This window comes from Puntigrus tetrazona, chromosome 14 (genome assembly GCF_018831695.1).
Source record: "Puntigrus tetrazona isolate hp1 chromosome 14, ASM1883169v1, whole genome shotgun sequence".
Lineage (NCBI taxonomy): Eukaryota > Metazoa > Chordata > Actinopteri > Cypriniformes > Cyprinidae > Puntigrus > Puntigrus tetrazona.
Window position 1 is genome coordinate 16,628,181 of NC_056712.1, and position 24,243 is coordinate 16,652,423.

The window sequence follows — 24,243 nt, forward strand, 5'->3', positions numbered from 1 at the left end:
AATGCAGCCTTGTTTTAGATTTACATAACCAAGCCCAGGGAAATCTGAAGAGGAAGAAAAAAGAGTATAATGCTCTCCCTCCACTAGTGTTAACTGTAAAAATGAACGTCAGTGTAATAAATAAAGTATATTCTTTTCTGTAATGTGTCCTCTGGAGTAACCAATACCATGGGTAAAGTGTAATGAGATCCAGTGTTAATGTGTTCTGATAGGAGGGTGAGGGTACATGTCAATAAATGTTAAGATCTGCATTCTTGATGAATGAGCTAATGCAAAATTGTATTGGATTCTTCTTCATTAAATTGTCTCCCAGACTCCAACTCATTAATCTGTTCTATTTCAGATAAGATGATTTTTTTTTTTTCTTTGACTTTTTCAAGTGCACTCGACTGCTCATCAAGACTTGGATCAAAAACAAAACCCAAAGCCGTCTGTGCATCTTATGCTGTCAAAAGTTCAATCAAATGCATTCGTTAATACACAAACTGCGGTATATTGACAATGGAGTTTCGTAATGGCACACTGTTGGAAATTATAGCCAAATCAAAAGATTTGGGAAAAAGAGAGTTAGAAAACATGTTCAGTATTCTAACTCATCTCGTATCTTCTTCTTTTTTTTTAATACAAGTTTTATGTTAGTCTAAAATATTTGTTCCTCTGCCACGTCTTCATAATAGAAGTGTCCTTGATAATGTCAGTTCAGCCTTATCAGTGCAGACTGTTTTGTCACAATGTAATGAATATTTTGCGAAAAGACTTACTGAAGAAAGAGGTATTTATATAAAGCCCACAACCCATATGCACAAGACATTTAAATTCAAATTTTAGATATAGATATAGTGACATAAGCATAGAGAGGTTGTGAAAGAGTTTGAATTATCACTGGTTTTAGTGCAAGAGACCTTGACCTTAGAAATGGACCTCGGGGAAGAAACATTTTAAATATATGATATAACCCGTTTAACACACTGGAATGTATAGCTTTGACACGTCTGAAATAAAGTGTGTACGAGAGAGATAAACTTGCAACTATTCAGCGTGGTTTATTTAAAGAGGTTGGCACCGACAGGCATCCTCCAATGCAAAGCTAATGCATGGTGCTGAGCTACAGTCCAAAGAGTATTTGGACCACATTACTCTATGACGAATACATTTGGCTGTATGTGCAAATGGACAGCTGCATGGTCTAAAGGTTGTTTTTAAGGGGCAGTTTATTATTGCTGCTCAGATGCATTTTACATTTCCGTCCAGCAGTTGGCAAACTCCTACATTTAAATGTCACGATACGAAGGCATGCTTTTTCTTTAGGATAAAATGCAATGATGAATTGATGACAACACTAACAATGTAGCTGAAATAAACATGGCCACAATATACGCTATATATATATATATATATATATATATATATATATATATATATATATATATATATATATATATATATATATATGCATGATGATATACGACTGAGTCTGAGTCTGACTGTTAGAGCTGGGCGTTGATGCAAGAAAGTAAAAAATAATAATAATAAATCTCAATATTGTCTCAGGGGGAAGCTGACACGTTATATGTGTCTCAGTTGCTCTAAGGTTTTAAGCTAAAAGCCCAATTAGGCACCCTCAAAAACGGGCAACATGTGTTTAATGAACTGTATCTTTCGTCCAATAACCGTGGAAACGCCAAGTGCCTGCAAAAATAAATAAAAAAGAAAGAAAGAAACCTATGTTTTGATGCAATGAAGTAAAAAGTAAAATAAGTAGTCTCTTAGTTTTGAATTTTTATCAAGGCTGCCTGATGTGGACTTGTCAACATATATTTGTATATGACATTAATACTAAACTTGTGATCTTGAAGACCTTTTGTACGAAGAGATTTACAGTTCACCTAATACAGAAACAGCCATAAAGCAACCTTGGGCTTTTTTTTTTTTTTTTTTTTTTTTTTTTTTTTTTTGCTTAGGGGCATAACGAATAGTTTAAGGCTAGCCCTAAAGCTAGAGTTTGAACCCCGGTCTCTATCCAATATTCCACGCACCGAAACGATTTTTTTTTTTCTCAAGACGCGTGATTAAACTACGTGCACGTGTCGATTTTGACGTAAATAAAGGATGGATGAGCAAAATTAATGAATGAACACATGCATAAATAATCGCTAGAGAATGCAAAAGAAGCAACTCAACCTTCTTCGACCCAAATTCCGAGCCGATTTCGTTGTCTTCCACAGCGGGGCAGCGTAACAGCGAACTACAGACAGCATCACCCATCCATGGGCATTTGAGAAGAACTTAACTTGCTGTCGGATGTCACATACCAACAATCTGATGTAGACAGAAAGCTATAAAAGTGCGGACACATGTCCGCGCTCAGACCATGAAGGCGTGCGCTCCATCGAGGACCATGATATGTAAACAGACCTTTATTTTACGCACGTTTACGCAAACGCAATAACAGCCACACATGTTTTTTTTTTTTCCACTGGAATCAAATCCTATGATTTATGGCGAGGATTATTGAAGTGAAGATAAAATGAAAATAAATGGCAGCCGCTTGATGAACAGTTCTTCACTGAGTCCTCACGAGATCACTCTGAATCGCCCACCCTGGGTCGCCACAACTTTGGGCAGCTTTCTGATCTTCACTATCGTGGTTGATATTTTGGGGAATCTCTTGGTGATCTTCTCCGTGTACAGAAACAAGAAACTTCGTAACGCAGGTAAGATCGCTTTTCAACCAAATATGGCAAGCCGTTTAGACATTTATTCGTTTAACGATGGATCGTTATAGTCATGTTTCAAAAATGTCTTAATTTCTAGCAGGTACCATCTTTTTCATTTCTACCGTAACTGTTTTTTAGATATCCTACAAGTACTACAAATAGTGACTAAGATTTAATCATTCACCAGCACATATTCTTTAAACGCTCTTACTTATTGCTAACATTAGTAACAATTGATTATTACATTGTTGCTGGAAACAAATGTAACATTTGTACTATTTAGTTATATGCCATTTCTTGCTGTTAATTCTATAATAAACTTTTATAGTGTCCACATTTTGCCTGGCATGTAGGCTATTCTCTTTTTCAGCTTTGTTAGTACTTATTCGTTGTTTTTAATATTTGTAGTATCTATTTCATTTGTAGTGATAGCTATTTAATTTTGTAGTTACAGTTACTTTTTACTGACTATTCGAAATTGCAACTTTGTAGTTTATTGCAAGCTCACTGGTCAGATTTTGGGACTGAGTTAGAATGCATCTGTAATACAGCACCAGGAATCCAGTGCTTAAATTACAGAATATTAAATATTGACAGAATAACAAACAGTTTACACTGTACTGTATTATACAGTAAGTTTGCAAATGAATTAGAATATCATGTAGCATTCTGCATAAACTTGATTCTTAGTATATGATTTCATATTTCCTGCAGTTCCTGACAGGGTATAGTAGTGGATCATAGTGGACAGTAAGGAACTATTTTTAGAGGTTTCAGGTAATTGGCCCAGTATCAAACAAAACTGAACAGGCCAGTCATTTTCCTGTGAGTGGATGGAGTGCTTATCACCGGTGTCACACCGACCCATATGTCACTATTCTCTGCCAATAGAGACAGAGACCTTATGCTGTTTCTCAACTGTGAAGTTTGTGGCACCAGTTTGAAAATTGCAAAAGCACTATGCAAAAACAGGTTATGGACAGTGCTTATGTTTACATTAGGTACAAAGTAATTCCAATGAGCTATTTACATATGCAATATTTCGTGGTGCAGTTTGTTAGTTATTGCTGATGAAATTAAGCATGTGATGGTATCTAATTTTCATATCATAATAATTGCCGAAGCTTTCATTAAATGATATGAAAACACACTGTCAAGCGCTGTCCTCTTAATAAAAAGCTTAATAACCTTTTATGTACAATATCAAGAAGAACCTTTAACTTTTAAATATTATTTAGTATAATAATAAAGACTCATTTTCAACCAATATCTAGATGTTTTCTGTGCTGGCATGTTTTAGTTCAGATTAAAATGTCCAAAAACATTGTAAACGAATGTTTAAAAAAAAGAAATATCAAATAATGAAATATTTGGCGTTTTAATGGACAACATAAAGAAACAATGTATTGGTGCTTTTCCATAAGTGCCACCCACTGTCAGACCTTTTCATAAAGCCTGATTTGCAGCATATAAGCAGTGTTGTACGTTTCAGCCAGCCAATGGAAAAGAAGCTAATGTGTTTTAAAAGTCTGAACCATTCAGAAAACATACAATAACAACACCAGTCCGTTTTGACATATTTCAGCATACTTGTCAGTTGTTAAATAAATTATTTGTGACGTTTTCTCACCTACTCCACATAGTGCACCGTGTTCTTTGATTAGTGCATCAAATTAACCCAGTAATTGTCCCATTAGCCTCCTGCGATGTGTGCTTCATTATGTTTCTCACTAGTGGGAGGACCTCCCATGGCCCGTTGTAAAGACCACTGACCCAGTGTGAATATTCAATTAGCAATCATTCCACCACATATCCAAAGTTACAGTTACTCAGAAAACAAGCATACACTCATGGCCAAACGAGCACGCACACATTCGCCCATCATTGTTCTTCTGTGGTGAAACAAAGTGGTTCCTCTCCTCCCCATTGCGGTCTATCTGTTTTATTTAAGCTACTCAACCTCAAAGACTCTATCTGCTGTGGCACCACTGTCTGTTTAGATTATTCAGACCAACCATTCCCTGCCGTTAGGTAATCCTCATTTCAACACAGCCAGAGTACCTACATCGTAAAACTACAAATGAAACTTCACCTGAGCGCTAGCATCGATATGCTGGACTATATGCATCATATAACTTGGGACCAGCTGTATATTTATAGGTAAAGGTAATCAATTTGTGTGTTTCCTGCAAATCGAAACTATGACCTTTGAGCTTTGAGCATCATCCACTAACAGCTGAGCTACAGGAACTCCACGCACAAGTTCGATTCCCTTTTTACGTTTCGCAACGTCTCGGACATTGCAACAGAGCACGTCTTCTTTTTGCGGCTCTCATCTTTAACTACTGTTCTTTAGTTGCTCTGACGTCGCTTATGAGCCCAAGGCGGTCTTATTAGATGAAGTTCACTGTTCATTCAAGAGGAACTCTTCTCTACCAATTATTCACAGAGGCTGTGTGAGTGGAAGAAGGGCCCTTTCAGCAGGCTCGGGTACTGAACATGGGTGGAATGAGGACAGAAAATTATTACGTAGAGTCATTTTAAATAACGGCATCTGTAGGTCTTGATCAAGCGCGTTCATTAGGATGTAAAATAATGCCACTGACGATTTAAAAGCTGTGGTTCGGGTTTAAATGAACATTGATGCAATTGGTGTATTTTTACCGTGGCACATTCTTCGCAACAAAATTGGCTTCAAAAAGAGACAAGACAGACAAATTTTCCCATTCCAAATCTTCTAAAGTCATGCAATTTAACACAAACTGTCGCTTTAAATGACAGGACAATCACGTGTGCATATAACATCATATTGAAATGAATATACTTGCTGTCTGATTCCTAAAAACTACCCTTTTTTCAGGGTCATATATCCTTGTTTTAAGTTGCAGTTTTGTTGTCATGCTGCATTGCCCCGTGGGAAACTTCCTAATGTTTTGCTTTTTGCCATGAAGCTTTATTTATTCTTGAGGAGTTCATGTGCTCACTCCTGCCTGACTTGGCCCTCGGCCTGCCCTTGGGCTGGTTTCGGTGCCTTAATGAATGGCCAATTGCAGACACACTGTACTGATGCTGCGCTCAGTTACAGAATGACTCATGTTTGAAGATCCACTCTTGGCTTGTCCACTGTTAAACACAGCCAGAAATGCCCACCACTTTGTCAGTCAGATGTCACAGTGTGAATGTTCTGTGGCCGTGGATGCAGAGCCGTGTAGATTACTTGCAAATTGCAGTTGGTTTTTGTAACTAACATAAAGAAGTGCATTAAGGTTTCCCAAACTGGGGTTCAAGTTTATTGAAAAGCTGATAATTAATTGAATCGTCAAAGTGAACAATTTAAATAAATCATTTTAAAACATAAATCAAATGTGACAATTCAAATAAAAAACAATGTGTTCATAATTGATGCACACTTCTTAAACTTGAACTAATATCCCTAAATCTATTGGTTGAATGCTTCTGGTCTTTGGACTTTCTGAGAAGTATTTTAGAAAGCAACATTTACAAGATGAAAATGTGGAATTATGAATACTCTATTGATATTGTGTGAATAATATGTAATCATTTAATTAATAAAAAGTAACTGTTGTCAAATTGTAATTTGATCTAATTACCAGTACTTAATTTTTGTAATCAGTTACTACCCATACTTTATATATGTTTGTATATAAAGTATGGATGTAATATATTGTATGGACATAATATATTTTTTTTACTGCTTTTATTTACTTTTGGTTCATTTCCAAGGAAACCTAATGACTTACAGAATATGTAACTTGCAAAGAAAGCTGCTTTGGATAAAAGCCAAGTGTATAATCTTGTAAATATGGCCAGTTGTGTGTGTATGTGTGTGTGTGTGTTTCATTTTCAAAAAGTACAGTAATTTTGCATAAAGAAAATGATTACTGACCAAATCACAATGAACCAATCTCTCAATCTGCTGTTCGAAGCACGCTCTATGTTAGGTCATAATTAGTAACTGCAGTTTGTTTCTCTTTGCCTCCCACATTTCACTGAGAGATTTATTCATCAGTTTCACAAATTCCAAAACCAACGAACCAAAGGGTCTGTTTTTAGATTTTTTGCTTGCTTATTTTTTGTATATTACATATGGTTGCATATTGTTCTACTTGAGAGTCATATGGCGGTGCGTAATGTTTACCCAAATGAACATAATTTCCATAGAAATACGCTTTAATGCAGACAACATACGAATACTAATACTCTGTTTGCTGCTTTCGGCTTTGAATTGTTTTTTTTCAGTGGTTTTTGTGCAAGGCCAGACTTTGACCCATTATTTGGATTTGACTGTGGCAGATGACTGGATATCAAATGTCATATCTCCCCCAGATTGAGCTCCATAATGGTCTTATTATCTATAGAGATGAGGTGAGGAATGAGTTTCATGAATAAATGTTGTTGCTGTGGCTCTGTAATTTTAGTTGTGGTATAGATAAATTAATTTGAGTTTATTTTTCTTGTCAATAGTTTTTCCCAGAGGTACATTTGGTTATTTTCCATGCCTCATAATAGGACACATTGTACTGCGCTAATCCCTCAGTATAATCTGTTAGCATTAGCACACATGTGAGCTAAACAGGACCTGCTAGATACTTTCTCCTGCAAGTCTTTTGCCACTCTTTAGTTGAATTAAGCAGAAGGACATGAGTGATGAGTTATGTTTGACAAGACTCCGGTATCATTTGAAACAGCCCTCCAGGATCCCTAAGCAATAAAATATTGATTTAAGCATAATATTTCTGCGAACTCAAGGGTAGTTTGGAGTCTCTCTTTAGTGCTGTATTTACACTCAGTAGGGGTGACAAAATGATATCAAAGTTTATTTTGCAAAGGCTGCAATTAAAATATGCGATACCCAGCATTAACTAATTAGAAGCCAGTATTCAAAATCTGACTATCAGTGTGATACGATATTTGCTTTAATATCTGGTGTCTTACATGTGGAGAGGCTTCATTAAAAGGATATTGAATAAATATAAGAGATACCTATGGGAGCAAAGATCCTTTGGTTTAAGCCAAGAAATAACCAACATTCCTTGCCCTTTTTAATGAGTGCTGTATTTTTCTTTCACTAAGATGAACAAAGATAAAGAGCAAAAGCATGGCTATGTTCGTCTTTAGCTGTATTTGTCTGTTCAAAAATCAAGAACACAGTATGAAAATTATAATAATAACATCATATTTATATGTGCCCTTGATTTATGATTTACGAATTTCTTAAAAATACACTAGCATGCTCTTGATTTGTTGCACTACTTAAATGTAAGCCTCCAAACCACCTGCACTCGTTTGTTTCTGTGTTCCCTTTAAAAAGTACAACATTTTAGCACCGTTCAACTTCAGTTTAAATGATTAGCAATCCTTTGTAGTATATACGGTGCATAGATTTAATACAATTCCATTTAAGCATCACATTTATTGTCCATTTCCTCACTGAATAAACAAACCTTGGCATCTAGATTTTAGACATTCAATATATCTAGTATTGTACTCAGCACTCCTATTATGGCTTATGAAAGGTTCATATTTTGTTTTTGAGAGTCCTCAACAATAGTTTGACAAGCGTGCATGGTCAAAAAACACGTCTTATAATATGCATTTATTTTTATCTTATTTGTTCAATGACTCCCAAACAATTTGTTGAACAATAATTTTCTCAAATCCTTCCAATGATTGGTCGATTTCATTTTAAACAGCCTTTATGAACTTTTAACACTCCAAAAACAGCAACAAGTGGCAAAGAATGAATTAACATTTTCGATCAAAACCAACTTGAAAAGACCAACAAGTGGGAGGGCAATATGCTAATGTTTCATGTTGACGTCAACGGCTTGGGACTCAAAGTCAGCATTTTCTTTTAGACTCAGTAACTTTATACATGGTGTGCTTTCACATTTAAAAATTTGCAGGATTTTAGGACTAGAGCAGTGTTATGCAGGTATTTGCTGAAGGTAATTTTCAAAAATCCATAATAGGGGCACATCAAAGATTTTATTCTGCGTTTCTGATTCACCTGATCTGCAAAGTTCATCTGACTAGCGCTGCAGCAAATAGACGCCATTACAACGCTGATTGACTGATGTCATCACACGAAGGCTATCCTGAGCTGTGATGTCAAAGGCAGCAGACAGGAACAATATCAATTCATTTCACGCTTTTAAGAGCCCAACAAAAACAAACCAGGCTCTGGCGAACTACCTAGCATAATATAATGAAATACTGAATGCGTGGCTGCTTTCGAATGTCTGTCATTGGAGAAAGATGCCTTTTAGATCCAGATGGTATAGTTACAGCATCCACAGCAGCATCTAAATTCATGACTTAAATTCATTTCATCTTAATGACATCTAGACTCTGACATGCTCTACCACATTTCCTCTCGAGCAAGTTGTGTGTAACCATTTAGTCTTCATTACCATCTCCAACCAAGTACATTCACCTCTACATCCTGTAGGCCTGTCCAGCACAAAGGACACGTCTCTCTGCTCATAAACAATAGTATAATGTTTATCTTCTGTGGTGAAAAGAGAAAAATTCTCATTTACACCATAAACAGTCTTGAACAAACTGGCTAAAGACCCTCTCGTCAGTGAATCAGACTATAGCGGACATGGTTTTTTTTTTTTAGCTCAGCTGAATGACCTACTGTCTTGGCATTATTTTTCAGCACCAGTCTTTTTATCTCATCACATACAACTCACACTAAAAGCTCACGACTCACAAAAATATAATTTCTCTTACCATAATTACGAATTTGTGCTGCAAAAGGTAAAAGCAGTCGGTCACAGACACCAGTCAGATGGACATCACTCATTAAAGGTTTATTCAGTTTAACTCTTGCTTGCTTTCTCTTGCTTTCTAATGGCTTTGTATCTGTTATATAGCACATTGAGGGGTAAGAACCAGAAGGGCGTAAGTGACATTTTGGTATATATATATATCAAATAAAAACTCTTAATGAGCTCTGCTGTCATCCATGAGTGTACAAATTCAATCGGCACACAAAGTCAGATCAAACTATGATATAATTTTTGTTTTGGTTCTCCTATAAAGTTGGTAAAATGACACTTAATGCCTTTCTGGTTCTCACTTCTCAATATGTGATATAAATCAAATTATGAACTTGTTGATGGTTAACAAAATTAAAAGAGAAAGACAAAAATACAGTAGTATTTGCTTTGGTGATACACTACTAGGGTGCAGTTGCTTAAAAAAAATAAGTGTAAAATAGTATATGAAATACTATTACAATGTAATATAACAGTTTGAATGTATCTTAAAGTGTACATTTTTCCTGTGATTGAAAAGTCTAATTACTCCAATCGGTGTCACATGATCTTTCAGAAATCACTGTAATATGTTCATTCGCTGCACAAGACACATTGTTATTAACATCATCATGTTTTAGCATGAATATAAAGTTCAAAAGAAGGATATTTATTGGTGTTAGGAAGAATTTGTAACATTATAAATGTCTTTGCTGCCATTGCGCAGCGGTGTGAATGAAGAGAAGCTGATGTGTGGACCTAAACACATACTGAATTTATTAAAGCGAACCAGAAACTTAGGAACAAGGGAATCCAATACAAAAACAACAGTGTTACAGTTTATTATCAACATGGAACCCAGGCTATACAGTATGAAAAGAACTGACAAAGGATTGGTAGATCAAAGAGCTACATATACGAAAGAAAAAGGAAACTAAATCAGAAACAGGTGAGACTAATCGCTACCCAAGGTCAAACACAGGAAGAAAACAAAGGAAGTAAAAAAAGAAGTAATGGAAAATAATACAAACTAAGAGTCTTTAGAAACACAAACTGGACATAACAAGTCACTTTGAATCAATTTAATGCGTACTAGCTGAATAAAATATACAAATATAAAAACAATCTTATTGACCCCAAACTTCAGATTGGTAGTATATGGTAGTCATGTTCATGATTAAAAGCTTTCAAATCAAGAAACTGTTCTGTGGTTGACATTTTTTTGCTTTCGTGCTATAAATCAAACTCTACATTGTGGTGATCGTAACATCAAGGGCATGGGTTTGATTCCCAGGGAACTGTTCAAATGCAAAATGCTTTGGATGAAAGCTACTGCCAAATGCATGACAGTGAATGTAAATAACAAATCTCGCAAGATGTAATCATATAGCGTACAGCAAAAAGAAAGAAAAGAGCAGCCACATAAACAATTGGATGTAGAAGACTTAACAGAGTGAGAAATTCTCTTTGCACTCCTCTGGCTCTCAAAGGATCCTGTGAATCTGGCCGTGAATTTCTCTCACTGTATGTGCGGTGGTGTGGAAAAATCATAACCAAAGGTTTGCCCTGCAGCATATATGCCATTAGTGGCATAAACAAACTCTCTAGGGAGAAGTGACGTGTTTGTAAGGCCTTTTACTCTACAGCCTCAGAGTCTTTGTCTCTTATGCTGCTGTAGAATAGACACACTGATCAGTTGCTGCAGTCAGATTTGAGGTGTCAAGTTGATATTTTTTTACATTTTACCCTTTTGGAGACAGGAGCGTGGTTTCATCGCGATCATTTTCAATAGTGGACATTGTGGTCTCTGTCCAAACGAAAATATACGCGTGCTAGAGCTAGACATGAAATTATTATGAATCTTAATGACGTTATTTAATGATGTCACATTGACAGTTTTGTTAAGGTATGCCGATTCTAGTAGTTAGATTTGCATTTACAGATGGGCTAACTGTGTTGTATGTTCGATTTTATTTGCAAACACTGTAATAAGAGCTCGAAAAAACTTACAAACCTGCTTCTAGTTGTAATCGTACAGACAGCATAAAGAACTCTTGGGAATAGAAACTTAAGCTTGTTGCAGTTGTGCACTCAAAATAACGATGTCTCGCATGAAGTCTATAGCCGAGGATGACTTCTGCAGTGAGATTTGTGGTCCATGCTACAGGGCCCCTGCTGGGCTTTCCAGATCTCTGTTCATATTTTCCATCTCTCTGCTAGTCATCCTCAGTTCAAATGGAACTTTAGGAACACAACAGTTGAAAATAGAGGAGCCGCTGAGATGTCACAGGAATAATTTACTGAGTCACTGTTCTGGAACGATCTTCTGCTCCTGTGATTCCTCTTAACATTGAGCTAAATTTGCTAAATCATGAATGTATTTATTTGGCAGTCCTTCAGGATTACAAGATTTGCACAGCATGTTCCGTATATGAGATAAAAATGCCAGTACGCGAGTGCAATGTTCCACATCCGATCTGCATGTTAAGAAAGTTAGGCCGATTCGCATTCTGAAAATTGCACCTTTTTTTTTCTGTGTGAGCCAAAAGGAAACGAGTACAGAACGAGTATAGAAAATCTTCAGACCATTTAAAATGTAATTCCTTATAACAGAACTAACAACTTCTTGTTCAGTTAAAGACGGGGTAGGTGATAGATTCAGAAGAGGTTTTTGTCGGTGTGCATAAATTTATATTGTCTGTGGAAGGTGTAGGAGTACAAAATGTTTGTCCAATCATATATCTCGGTCCGAGAGTGGTGCAAGGAAGGTGGGATTTTATGCTTTCAAAGCTAGCTTGCCATTGCTAGACTCTCCAAAATCACTTGTAAATGTGATTTTGGAGAGACATGTTAAAAAAATGTATATATATATATATATATATATATATATATGTGTGTGTGTGTGTGTGTGTGTGTGTGTGTGTTTATTTTTATTTATGTATTGTTTGTGTAGGACACAAAGTCAAAAGTCTAGAAACTTTTAGAATAAAAAGTCTCATATAAGCCTGCTGATTTTCTAAACAAAATATCCTAATTCATTATATTATTTGACAAGAACTGTATTTTCGTATTACATATATACAAACTTTAGATGATTGCATTTAAAAAAAAGTTTAGTTTAGCTGAAATTAGGAACTCCACAACTGCCTATTGCTGCTACTAAAACAATAAGATGAAGATGACAAAATGTTTTTATTTATATCTTTGAGTCAGTGAATCATATTCATATCAAGTGGTACGAATGGTTTTCAAATACTTATGGAGCACAAATGCCTAAAGGAAAAAAAAAACATATAAAAACAGTGATTTGCTACAACCTGGTTTCATAGTGTCTCTTTCAGCACGAGGCCCAAAAGTTCTAAAAGGTCTTCATTGGAGAGCGAAGTGTCATGTGACAATAACAGATGCAACCCAAATCCTTTTAATAGTGAAAGCAGCTGACAGACTTAGGAAAGATATGATTTAATTAGATGCAATAAAGGTCATGCTGCAAAAGCATACTGGCATCCATACTGAAAAGGACAGTAGAAATAATGCACTTTAATAATAAACTAATAAACTTATAAAATAATAAAATAATAAAATAATAAACTTTGTTTTCGGAAAACGTCATACTCAAAACTTAATGCAAATCTGGCCTGATGGCTTCTAGGAACCTGACAAGCCATCAGCGAAATGGTAAATCTTATGAAACCGCTTAATTTCCATTCTATTAAAAGAGTCACTACGGTATAGTATCTGGCCTAATGTTATTCAATAACCTAATCAATTGCATTCTGGAAATTATAATAACCTGTTTTGCTTGAAGGTTTTCCCATTTTTTCAGTGTCGCTATGCGGCTGTAATTGCTGTATTTGCATTTATCGTTCTTCCACTGTCGTTGTTTTGCAGGGAACATATTTGTGGTGAGCCTGGCGGTAGCTGACCTGGTGGTAGCCGTCTATCCTTATCCTCTCGTGCTGGTCTCCATTGTCCATAATGGATGGAATCTGGGATTCGTCCACTGCCAGATCAGTGGATTCCTGATGGGACTGAGCGTGATTGGATCTATATTTAACATCACTGGCATTGCCATCAATCGCTACTGCTATATCTGTCACAGCCTCAAGTATGACAAGCTATATAGCGACAAGAACTCGCTTTGCTACGTCGTTCTCATCTGGATACTGACCGTGGTCGCTATAGTGCCGAACTTTTACGTCGGCTCCTTACAATACGACCCCAGGGTCTACTCGTGTACGTTTGCGCAGTCGGCCAGTTCGGCGTACACCATCGCCGTCGTGTTCTTCCACTTCATTCTTCCAATCATGATTGTGACGTACTGCTACCTGCGGATCTGGATCTTGGTGATCCAGGTGAGGAGACGCGTCAAACCCGAGTTCCGGCCTAAACTCACGCCGCACGACGTGAGGAACTTCGTCACCATGTTTGTGGTGTTTGTTCTTTTTGCAGTCTGCTGGGCCCCTCTCAATTTCATCGGCCTGGCGGTTGCTATAAACCCGGAGCGGGTCGCCCCTCTCATCCCGGAGTGGTTTTTTGTATCCAGTTATTTTATGGCCTATTTCAACAGTTGCCTTAATGCAATAGTCTACGGACTGCTGAATCAGAACTTCAGACGAGAGTACAAAAAAATTATTGTCTCGCTGTGTACTGCAAGGATGTTCTTCCCAGAGAGCTCAAATGATGCTGCGGATCGGATCAAAAGCAAGCCATCTCCTTTAATGACGAACAACAACCAAGTCAAAGTAGATTCGGTATGAAAACACCTAAAAGGACACTGTGAAAAAAACCAAATACGCATTTCAGCTGCTTTCAGAACCGACTATTTATAATCGATATTTATAACCTGATGTCTTTCTTGTACCTGTTGCTTTTACAAGAAGGTGCGATGCAGATATCTTGCTTGATCTCAGTGTTTACAAGTTTTGGGATTTTATATACAGTACGTCCATCATTTTTTTTTTCAGGACATCATAAAATTAATGCTACAAACCAATGCACACATTGTTGTACATGAAGAATAAGGTGCCAGTTGAGCATAACAGTAGACTTAATCCTGGTAAGTGCTCAATAATATCATTTTTGATGGTTATAATGTTTGTTTTTTAGGTTTAGTTATTTTCTGATGTTTTTAGAGGCTGTCTGCATGACATATTATGCATTTGAAAAATAATATTGTACTCAAGTATATTATTTCTAGGCAACCTGGTAAGACAGCCAGTGCAGGCAAACAACATCATTTCTCCCATATTTGAAAGCAAATGTATTTAAGTCCTATGACAGATTTAAAGAGCCCCTAATATGCTATTTTTAAGGCCCCTAATGTTTTTGGGGGGAATGTCCTACAATAGACATTCATGCAAGGTGAAAAAACACTTTTGTTTTCTTTTAATATCACTTCATTTTCCAGCGATTCTCAAACGTTTCGTTCGAAGCAGTTCTAAGATTCAGTCTCTCTAAAACCCTCCTTTCCGTGAGCCTACACTGCTCTGATTGGTCAGATGGCTCAGTCTGTCATGATTCAAATGTGTGGAAATGGGATATAGATTACTAATGACTTGTTTAAGCTGTATAGAGTTGATTCTTGATTTTGACAATTTTGCACTTTCGGATTTTCAGCTTTGCAGATTGTTTACATTCACATACAACTATATTACAAACCGCATTAAAGGCAATATGGGCAATATCATAATAGGGGCACTTTAAGACTGGGTTCGTGAAAATGTAAGCAAGCTCTTAAAGGAATAGTTCACCCAAAGATCATGTCATTTTGTAAGATTATCTGTCCATATAATGAAAATCACTTTAAAAATGGAATTTGGAGTAAAATGAGTGAACGATAACAAACTTTACATTTTTGGGTTAGCTTTCCCTTTAAATGGTCACTGTAGCATCTGTGTAACTGCATATCTTGAGGAATGTGAACAAAATGGCAAATTCTAAAAATAAGATTTTAGACATTTATGTTCTTCTTAACCATCTGTTATAACACTTATGATTTATTTATATTGGCCAGACTGCATTGCTATACTACTGTAATGGAGTGTACTTAATGATGTGCGATTAGTGCTGCTGAGCGATTAACAGCAAAGATTTTGTTTACATAATATATGTGTGTGTACTGTGTAAATGTATTATGTATATATAAATACACACATTCGTACATATTTAAGAAAAATAATTCACATTTATATTTTAAAAATATATATAGACTGTAAAAAAATCCATAAAATTCACTTTGAAAAACTGGCAGCTGTGTTTGCCGGAATAAAAAAAAAATACAGTAACAACATTTTTAGTTTTACCGTAATTTCATTAATTGATCAAATGTTAATATACCAACCTATTAAAGTACTGAAAACTTTTTTGTACCTTTGAAATAAACTGATAACCACCAAATGCAGGTAGTGATGAGAAAGCCACGTGGTGAACCAAAGCTCATCACAAGCAGCTTTTAAATATAAGCATATATAGAAAGTGCACCATCCTGGTGAGACTATATGCAATAAACATTAATTTTAACAACATTAGATGTAACATACAGAAACTAAGAAGAAACATAGCGATTTTAAAGTAACAGTATCCAATTCAAACTAAATTTGAAATGCAATGATAAGGGAATTCTGGGAATGTCAATTTACGGGTTTTTCCTGTACATTTTACAGGAACTTACTGCTAACCATTTAAGAGGTATTTATGGTAGCATTTTCACAGTTTTTTTTCTGTTAAAGGTCTGTAAAAAGATAATTTTTTACAGTGTATATGAGTTTTATATGAATATAAATATATACATGTAAATATTTTCTAAATATATACTGTATGTGTGTGTGTTTATATATACACAGTAAATTTATACAGGACACACATATATTATGTAAACAAATTTTTTTATTTTGGATGCAATATATCATAATTAATTGTTTGACAGCACTATATGCAAAATACATTTAATTTTCAAAAACTTAGGCTTAATTCAGGATAATTGGTCTTTTCAAAGGCAAAAATCTCCCAATTTACCTGAATTCAGCCCATTCATATTCTGGCATACAGTAGATCAGGTTCTATGTGCTACTATAAATCACTTTTATTATGTCAAATGTTCAACACAGTACCTTACTTTCTTGTTTACAACATAGAATACATATTTGCTTGTTCATCCTTGAACATTCAATGTTAATAAACTGTGCTGAATAAACTGAGATGAAAACAAGCCGTATGCATGCCTAAAAGCTCTAGAACACGAGAAATAAGTGCACTGCTTTCTGGTCTGTTACTGTTATTTTCTTTTAATGTTGGAGATTGAAGGTTCATTAAAAGCAACATTAAATGGTGTTGGGAAGGCAGCGCTTCTACTAACTTTAATTACGTTGTATAGAATCACAACAGCCAAAATCAACCCTCAACGATTCATTGCTGTCTTTATGTTATTGCCATTTCTGCATTTATTAGAACAAGGAAGCAATGGGAGAGGAGAGAAGGGAGCTCAGGGCTCAAGCTCAGGTTATACGATAGATAATAGTTGAGAGTGCTGCCCAAAAGGCTCTCTAGCAATATTTCGTGTTGAGCTGATGCCGCGCAAGTCACACAGGCTTCTGGATAACGTTGACCAAACAGGCAATCAAAAAACTAAGCCTACCATCTGACAATAAATAAAAAGACAGCTTAATATCGTGTTTGAAGCTTGTGCGACTGTATTTTGCTTCAATCTTAAGGTACTTTGATTTTATAAAAAAACCTTGAAGATTTAAAGTGGCTTCCTCAACACTGACATTAAGACAAATATGATCTCACGAATATGTGCCATCATTCTAATGGATTATCAAGACGTTCAAAGATTATACATTCTAACTAAACACGATTTCAGTGTTATCCTAACATCCCAGTCCCAGGAATAATACAACCTCAGTGTTTTTGTTGGGCACTCTCCATGAAGACAGAACATCCATTCATTTTTGAAAAACCCCGGTGCTCTTAATACACAATGATGCGCATCCTGTTTGCTGCTATTCAAGCTTTCCAAATTCCAGCACACCACATAATGAGCTTTGACAAGTCGCATATTTTAATTTTTTTTTACCCTAGAAACACTTATCGTGCACATTCGCATACATAGGCCTGTCAGAATGCGATTCATCCGGTTCTTTTCCACGCGCAGAGTTTGAAGAGGATCACGCGATGCTATTTAAAAGCAAACCAGAGACTGTTCGCATTGACCTGCTTCCGTGCCCACGGATGGTTATTTCTGGACATTCGTCAAAAAGTGTCTTTTAAACGGTGAGAGCTTAAGTAATTACGCATGTCTCTGCACGGGTCTGGCGAGGGATCGGATGCCTTTGAGAACCCCCGCCCCCTCTTTTCCCGGGCGACTCAAATCCGTGTCTCTTCCCCTACTCTTCATCTTAATGAACTTGAACAGATTAAATAAGATCTTAAAGGATGAACCATAGAGTAGCCACCCCCATCTACTGAGGATTTATATATTTATTTTTTGGATTACATTATGATGACATATTTTAATCTCAGGCTGATTCTCAGAGGAGGGATTGAAGAGGTGATGAGACGGTCTCCACCTCCACACGCCAGTGAAAAGAAGCTCGATTAAATCATTTCCACAATACACTGCCAATATAAAGGAAACACTACTGGTAAAATACAGTTGATGGTAATTTTTTACAGCACTCATACCTAAAAGGAAATGTGAAGTGGCATACGTTGAGTTTATTATATACCGTATTAATTCCCCCAAGTTTTGTTAGGTAAGCTAAAAATGTAGTCACAGTTAATTGGATGATTTGAAACTTAAGTCAAAATCGCTATTTAATGTGTTTGAATCGATCTGATTGGTTGAGGTTACACCAGCGATAAGCAGTTTTTAAAGGTTTTGGCTGGTTGACCCTGCTGGTAGATACTGGTAACTACACACTTCAAAAACTTCTGTTTTCTGACAACATCATGCATTTAAACATATTATATTTCATTAGAATGAGATGCTTTCCATTTGGAAGATTCCTTAAAATAATGACGCTTTTGAAAATTTGTTTGAATATGCTAATCGTGCAATCGCTTATCAACAATTTTAGAACAGAAATCTGGATTTAGCCATGATCAAAATTTCCCAAAAGAGTACATTCTGGATTATTTTCAGCACTCCATAAATCGGAAAACATTGTCCACCATGCGTGTAGGAATACAAACCAAAAAAACCTTACATAGATCAGAATAAAACTGGTTGAAGTGGAGGGAAGTGGATATTTTTGGTTCGATTCAGGAGACCAAATGCATTTTAATTGTAATCTACAGGCAGACATTAAAGAAGTGTAATAAAGCAAATGTTTACACGAGCATATTAGAGCAGCTAGAGTGAAAGAATAAACCCGCATGATGGCTGAATAAAACTCAAATAAAGGTAAACCAGTGCAAACAAAACAAAACAAACAATGGTTTTGCATTAAATTGAATATTCCACATTATAACGCTACTGTAAACGTACAGAATTGATATCAAAGCTCAGAACAGTCACTATGAGGGTCCTTGAACTGACATGTTTGTGGTGCTCTCAGCCAATCAGTGTTGCTGATTTCTTCAGCTTCAGAGAGATTAGTCAGATGGCATTCAAGCTTCAGGTAATTGGCTCAAAAACTTCTGCAGAGGAAAGATTACATTTTTTTTTTATTTAAGACCTCCCCAGACAGGTCAAGTAAAAAGCTTTTTTTTTTTTTTTAAAGCCCAGATGAATACTGAGGTGATTGTTTTCCTTAGCAGCATAGCGAGGTCAAGCATCTCGTGACCTTCTGCATCCCGGTGTCTGTCCCAGTGCACTGACAATCCTAGAGAAGCTCTGTGAAGTGCCAACATGCCACACGGACCTGCGTGTCTGTGGACAATGTGCACTTGTCTTTCCTTCAGGGCCTGAGAGCGCTGCTATTGAGTGGGATTCACCAGAGAGACTCGACTGTGAACCTGCCCGAGTCCGGAGCTCAGCAGTCTGATAAAGCCCACTGTTTGTATGCATTCAGGCGAGGGAAACGAGGGCCTTGTGTTTGTGCGCGCGCGTGTTTGTGTGTCTGTCTGCGGAGTCAAGATTCTGCTATCAGCGAGTCTCAGTCCGTCATGAAGCCATTGGACAGCTGAAAGAACAATGGATTACTATTCCACAGAGCAGAAAACATAATTGAGTTAGCAACATTTACATTTTGTGTTTGGCTATGGAGAAGGGTTTCATAAAGTCATGTTGTGTTAGGCTCTCGAGGATTTCAAATCTGCTCCTTATCTTAAAGCCTAAACTGCGGATGGAGCCTCTTTCCGGGCATATGCAAGAAACAAGTGTGAAATGAAATTACTTTGCTGTTATTTCACAGTTAAATGCTTGCATTTGGAATTCCTCCCTTAAACTCTCCACATGTACCGTGGTAACAATAACATTCCTTTCAGTCTGGTAACTGCATGGAAAATGTGAATGGAAATACATCACAGTATTGTTAAAGTAGCCATAAATATTCTTATAAATATTCTCTATCTCTGTGTATATATATATATATATATATATATATATATATATATATATATATATATATATATATATATAATTTATTAATCTCTCTCTCTCTATAGATAGATACACACAATATACTACGTTTCACCTTGCTTTTTGATTATCTTGATGAGTATCAATGTACATGTTAATTTAAAAATATTTAATATTTATTTGTTTTCTTATTTGTGCAACATAGAAACACTAATAATATTAATCATTGTTATTATTAATAGTATTAATATTAAAATTATTTTAAAAGATCTTCAAACCGATTAAATGCAATCATTATTTCATTATTAATCGTTAAAATGATTTATCATTAAAAAAATATTTTTAAATAATGGTTTAATAATTATTTTCAAAAAGGTTTAAACATTTGGGTTATAAATTGCATAAAAGTCAAGTTCCATTCCAACCACATTCCAACTGCAAGCAAATTACCTTTTATGTTTTGTTAGAAACAATGGCTGCATTCATGAAATGAAGTGTAAACAATCATGGAGGGCTCCATCTCCACATCTCTTCTTTAATTTCACCACGCTTTGCAGATTTCAAAGCCAATATTTGTCTAGCATCTTTTGCGCAGTAGAGGAGCGAGCACAGCAGGTAAAAACACACTTCATTGGACCGAGAACACACAAATCTTATCATGTGAAAATATTACAATGTTCTGCTAATTTTTCAACTCTGACCTAAAACACAATCCTAGACGTGAATAGTGTTTCTCGGTAAGTAAACGGTCCAAATTAAATATTTAATATCTTTACACAAGGATATTTGCTGTTCCTTGTCATGTGAACTGGAGCACATATAAGTCATTGTGGTTAGCAGAGGCAGAGGCAGTCATCTCTAATGCCATCTGGCCATGTTAACAGAATGGCTGGGAAATTCTTTACAATGGCCACGTGGAAGCCAAAGGTCCAGCAGATGCTCATCTGACCTCAAACTGAGACGATTCGATTGAACATTCTGAGAAGAACAACTGGATATTCTCAGAACAACAGGGTTCTAGTGGGCAGATGGTAATAACCTTTAATCGAGCGATTTTAGAAGTAAATCTGACATTTGCTTCATGAAATGATCTTTAATAAAGTAAAGACATTCAAACAAAAGTTCTCTCCTTTTTCTCAGTAAATCGGTGATGCAGAAATGTATGAAATTGTTGGCATTAATTCTCTGTAAGATCCCTTGAAGAACCTTTTTTATGATCATGCGTTTGATAATTGAGTTAAAAGCGCACAGTGGTCTCAAACTCAGTTCTATACTCAATGCTGGAAAATGTTTAGATGTAGTCTTCTTAAAGCAGACCCTACATTATTTAGAAACAGCAGAAGTCATATTATATTTATCGCCGTATATTTTTAGATCTGCACACAATGTGCTTGCATGACAATTTAATTAGGCCAAACTGGAGAAATAGGATCTCGACTCAAGAATTAACAAATATATACAGTGTGCTCAAAACCTAGTTGGACACCTGTTCCACACATCTGTCCTTGCATTAAACACAAAATGGACCTCAGAGCTATAACTTTTCTATCCTTGTTGGATAAATATATATATATATATATATGCTTTCTTCAAGTTCACATGTATAGGTGTCCTATGAGAGAAACCACAGTTGTTGTTCGTCACACTAACCTAAAGACATTATATCGACTTTATTAATATAGGTATAATTCAAAACAATGTATTTGAAAAGTGTGTATATGCTAAAAAATAATATAATATTTGGAGCCAATATGATCAGTGAAGTACATTTAACTATATATTCAGGTATTCAATAGGCTTTCAAAAATCATAAGTGAACCTGTTAAACAACCTTCCATTCTTCCATTCTTTTAAATGGAAGAGAAATTCCACAAAACTAGATAGACCGCCAGCTAAAGAAAATAAATAAATACATTTAAAAAGTACAAGTTGCTGGCAATGTCATGAAACTTCAAATGATCTGAAAAGCTAATTTACCAACCTACATTAAACAATGAAACCTCCAACTGATAACAACATCAACATTATTTCCCTATTCATTAAACAGGTGGTGTTAATCCTTTCACCAAACCCATAAAATAAACTATGGGTTCGCCTCCAATATTTGCCTCGTGTGTAAGGCAGTTTGGCAGACTTCCCTCATTTCACAGGGCTGGACACAGAGCAGCTGAGAACTGGTAAGTTTAGAATTATTTTCCTCCAGTGTCCAATCCATTCATGACAGCTGGATGTTTAAAAGAAGGCAGCAGCTATCTGCACCAACAGTAATTACCAATAATTACTAATTGAAAATAGCATATTTTCGTGGTGATATTCACTTAGTGTGAACAGCCTCCATTTGCATTGTTTGCATTAAACTGTGCAAATTTACATTGTTCATCCCAATATTTCAGATGCAAAATAAAGATGGCGCCTGAAAGCAGTGTTCAATAGAGTTTGTGCGCTACAGCAATGTTTCATCCAAATAGAAATTTCCTTTTTTTATTAAAAAAACTCAAACCCTTTCGCCTTGGCCCGCTGAGCTGAGCTATCAAACACGTTCATTTCATGGTACCTCGACCAAAGCGCACGCTGTTCTGAGACCCGGTCAGTAGAGACGCCCAAATAGTTTTTAAAACTCCAACTATTTCGCCTTGGCCCGCGTATATCAAATTGCATGGTACCTCAAGGGCTGTGCTGAACCCAGACAGGCCCATATTTGCTCTTAGTGAAAATAGACACTCCTTTAACACTTAACCCTTATTAAACTATATCTGTCATATATTAGTATAACTTAACTGGTGTATAATTAAGCAATACCATCCACACAAGTAATAGTATTGCTGCTATTCAGACTAAAGCATAGCCTCAAATTCAAATTCAAATTTTATTTGTCACATACACATACGTACATGGTACGACATGCAGTGAAATGGTTTTTTTTGTTTTTGTTTTTTTACAAGCGTCCAGCGTCTAAAAACTTAAGAAAGGAAAAAGAAAAAGAAAGAAGAAAAAGTGCAGGCATTATAGATAAGAGATAAAAATTAAAAGGCCTAATTGTAAGGGTGTGGTATTTCTGTTATAAAAATGTTTAATATGTATAAAGTATAACTTGCATTTGCCAAACAAACACTCACTCACAAGTTTAGTTCAAGAATGGATCCATATTCAAGCAAATGCATTTGAATAAATGTTTCAGCATGCGCTCTCAATGACTTATGCAGCACAAATGCAGCAAATTTTCACACTGCGTCATGTATATTCAGATAAGACTCAATTATACCTGACCATGGAAATGTACAGCCTGTCTGCAGTGCAGCCTGCAAAGCCAGAAAAGGGAAACCGTTCATGAACAGTTAATTCATGATGATGATTATCATAGCCAGGTCTGCACCAAAAAAAATCTAAAATACTCCAATTTAACTAGTAGAAATCATTTTTTCACTGGGTTGCTAAAAAGGCTACCTACCAGTTCCCTTCCCTCACAAAACACAGTAGCGCAGCTTTGTCATCTTTAGGATGTAAAATAATTAAATACAAGCATTTCATTCAAATATAATTAGCAAGATGTCAAACCCTTAACCCCAAAATAAATAAATAAATACCGCAGCAACAGTTGAAAAGCAGCCCAGTTCTGCTTGAAAGCCATGCCAAGTGACAAACAAACAAAAGTCTCTGGAGATGAACTGATCATTTATGTTTTTCTTGTAATTTACAGTACTGTGAAAAAGTCTCAGGCCACTAGCTTTTTCATCAACTGCTAGTTTTTTAGTGGGCAGTATCAGTTAACATTTTCAAATTTGAATTTTGCCATTAATTGTAATGCTATAATGTAATAATTTTGTATGCACAAAGCGTCTGACAGCAGCCAGTGCTTAGATCTGATCTCACCCTCATCCAGTCTGCCTGGAATGACGTGAAGACACAGGACAGAGTGAGACTATTTGGCAATGTCCCCGAGACACTTCAAGAAATGCGTTTGGGAAATTTGACAACTGAAAATACAACATTGTGACTGCATTCTAACGAATACAATTACTTGACCAGCAATAAGATTTAAAGATGGCTCTACATTGTTTTCCAATCACAATAATAAAAAAAGTAATACTCTCCCAAGATGATACTTTGAGGTCCAGGGAAAAAGTCGCTACACGGCAATGACTTATTTTTAAATCATTCAGAAATTGAGGAAAAGCTGGCTATAAGGAGGGGGCTGTTTAAATAAAGGTAGGTGAGA

The 24,243-nt window shown here is 36.0% G+C and overlaps 2 protein-coding genes across 2 annotated transcripts in view; one reads left to right on the forward strand and one right to left on the reverse strand.

The window, feature by feature from the left end:
• The window catches only part of LOC122357457 (cytochrome P450 4V2), a 61,359-nt gene that overhangs the window by 2,983 nt on the left and 34,133 nt on the right, over positions 1-24,243 (reverse strand). The window lies entirely within an intron of this gene.
• On the forward strand, positions 1,992-15,688 carry mtnr1ab (melatonin receptor 1A b). Its single transcript, XM_043256858.1, has 2 exons — positions 1,992-2,714; positions 13,394-15,688. The coding sequence occupies exons 1-2, from the start codon at positions 2,528-2,530 to the stop codon at positions 14,260-14,262; spliced, it is 1,056 nt and encodes a 351-aa protein (XP_043112793.1). The 5' UTR covers positions 1,992-2,527; the 3' UTR covers positions 14,263-15,688.

What these genes read in the sequence shown, in the direction of transcription:
- mtnr1ab (XM_043256858.1), top strand. Translation starts at nt 2,528, where the DNA reads ATGAAAATAAATGGCAGCCGCTTGATGAACAGTTCTTCACTGAGTCCT. An exon ending in CAAGAAACTTCGTAACGCAG is followed by an intron (nt 2,715 to 13,393) that starts GTAAGATCGCTT and finishes GTTGTTTTGCAG; the next exon opens with GGAACATATTTGTGGTGAGC.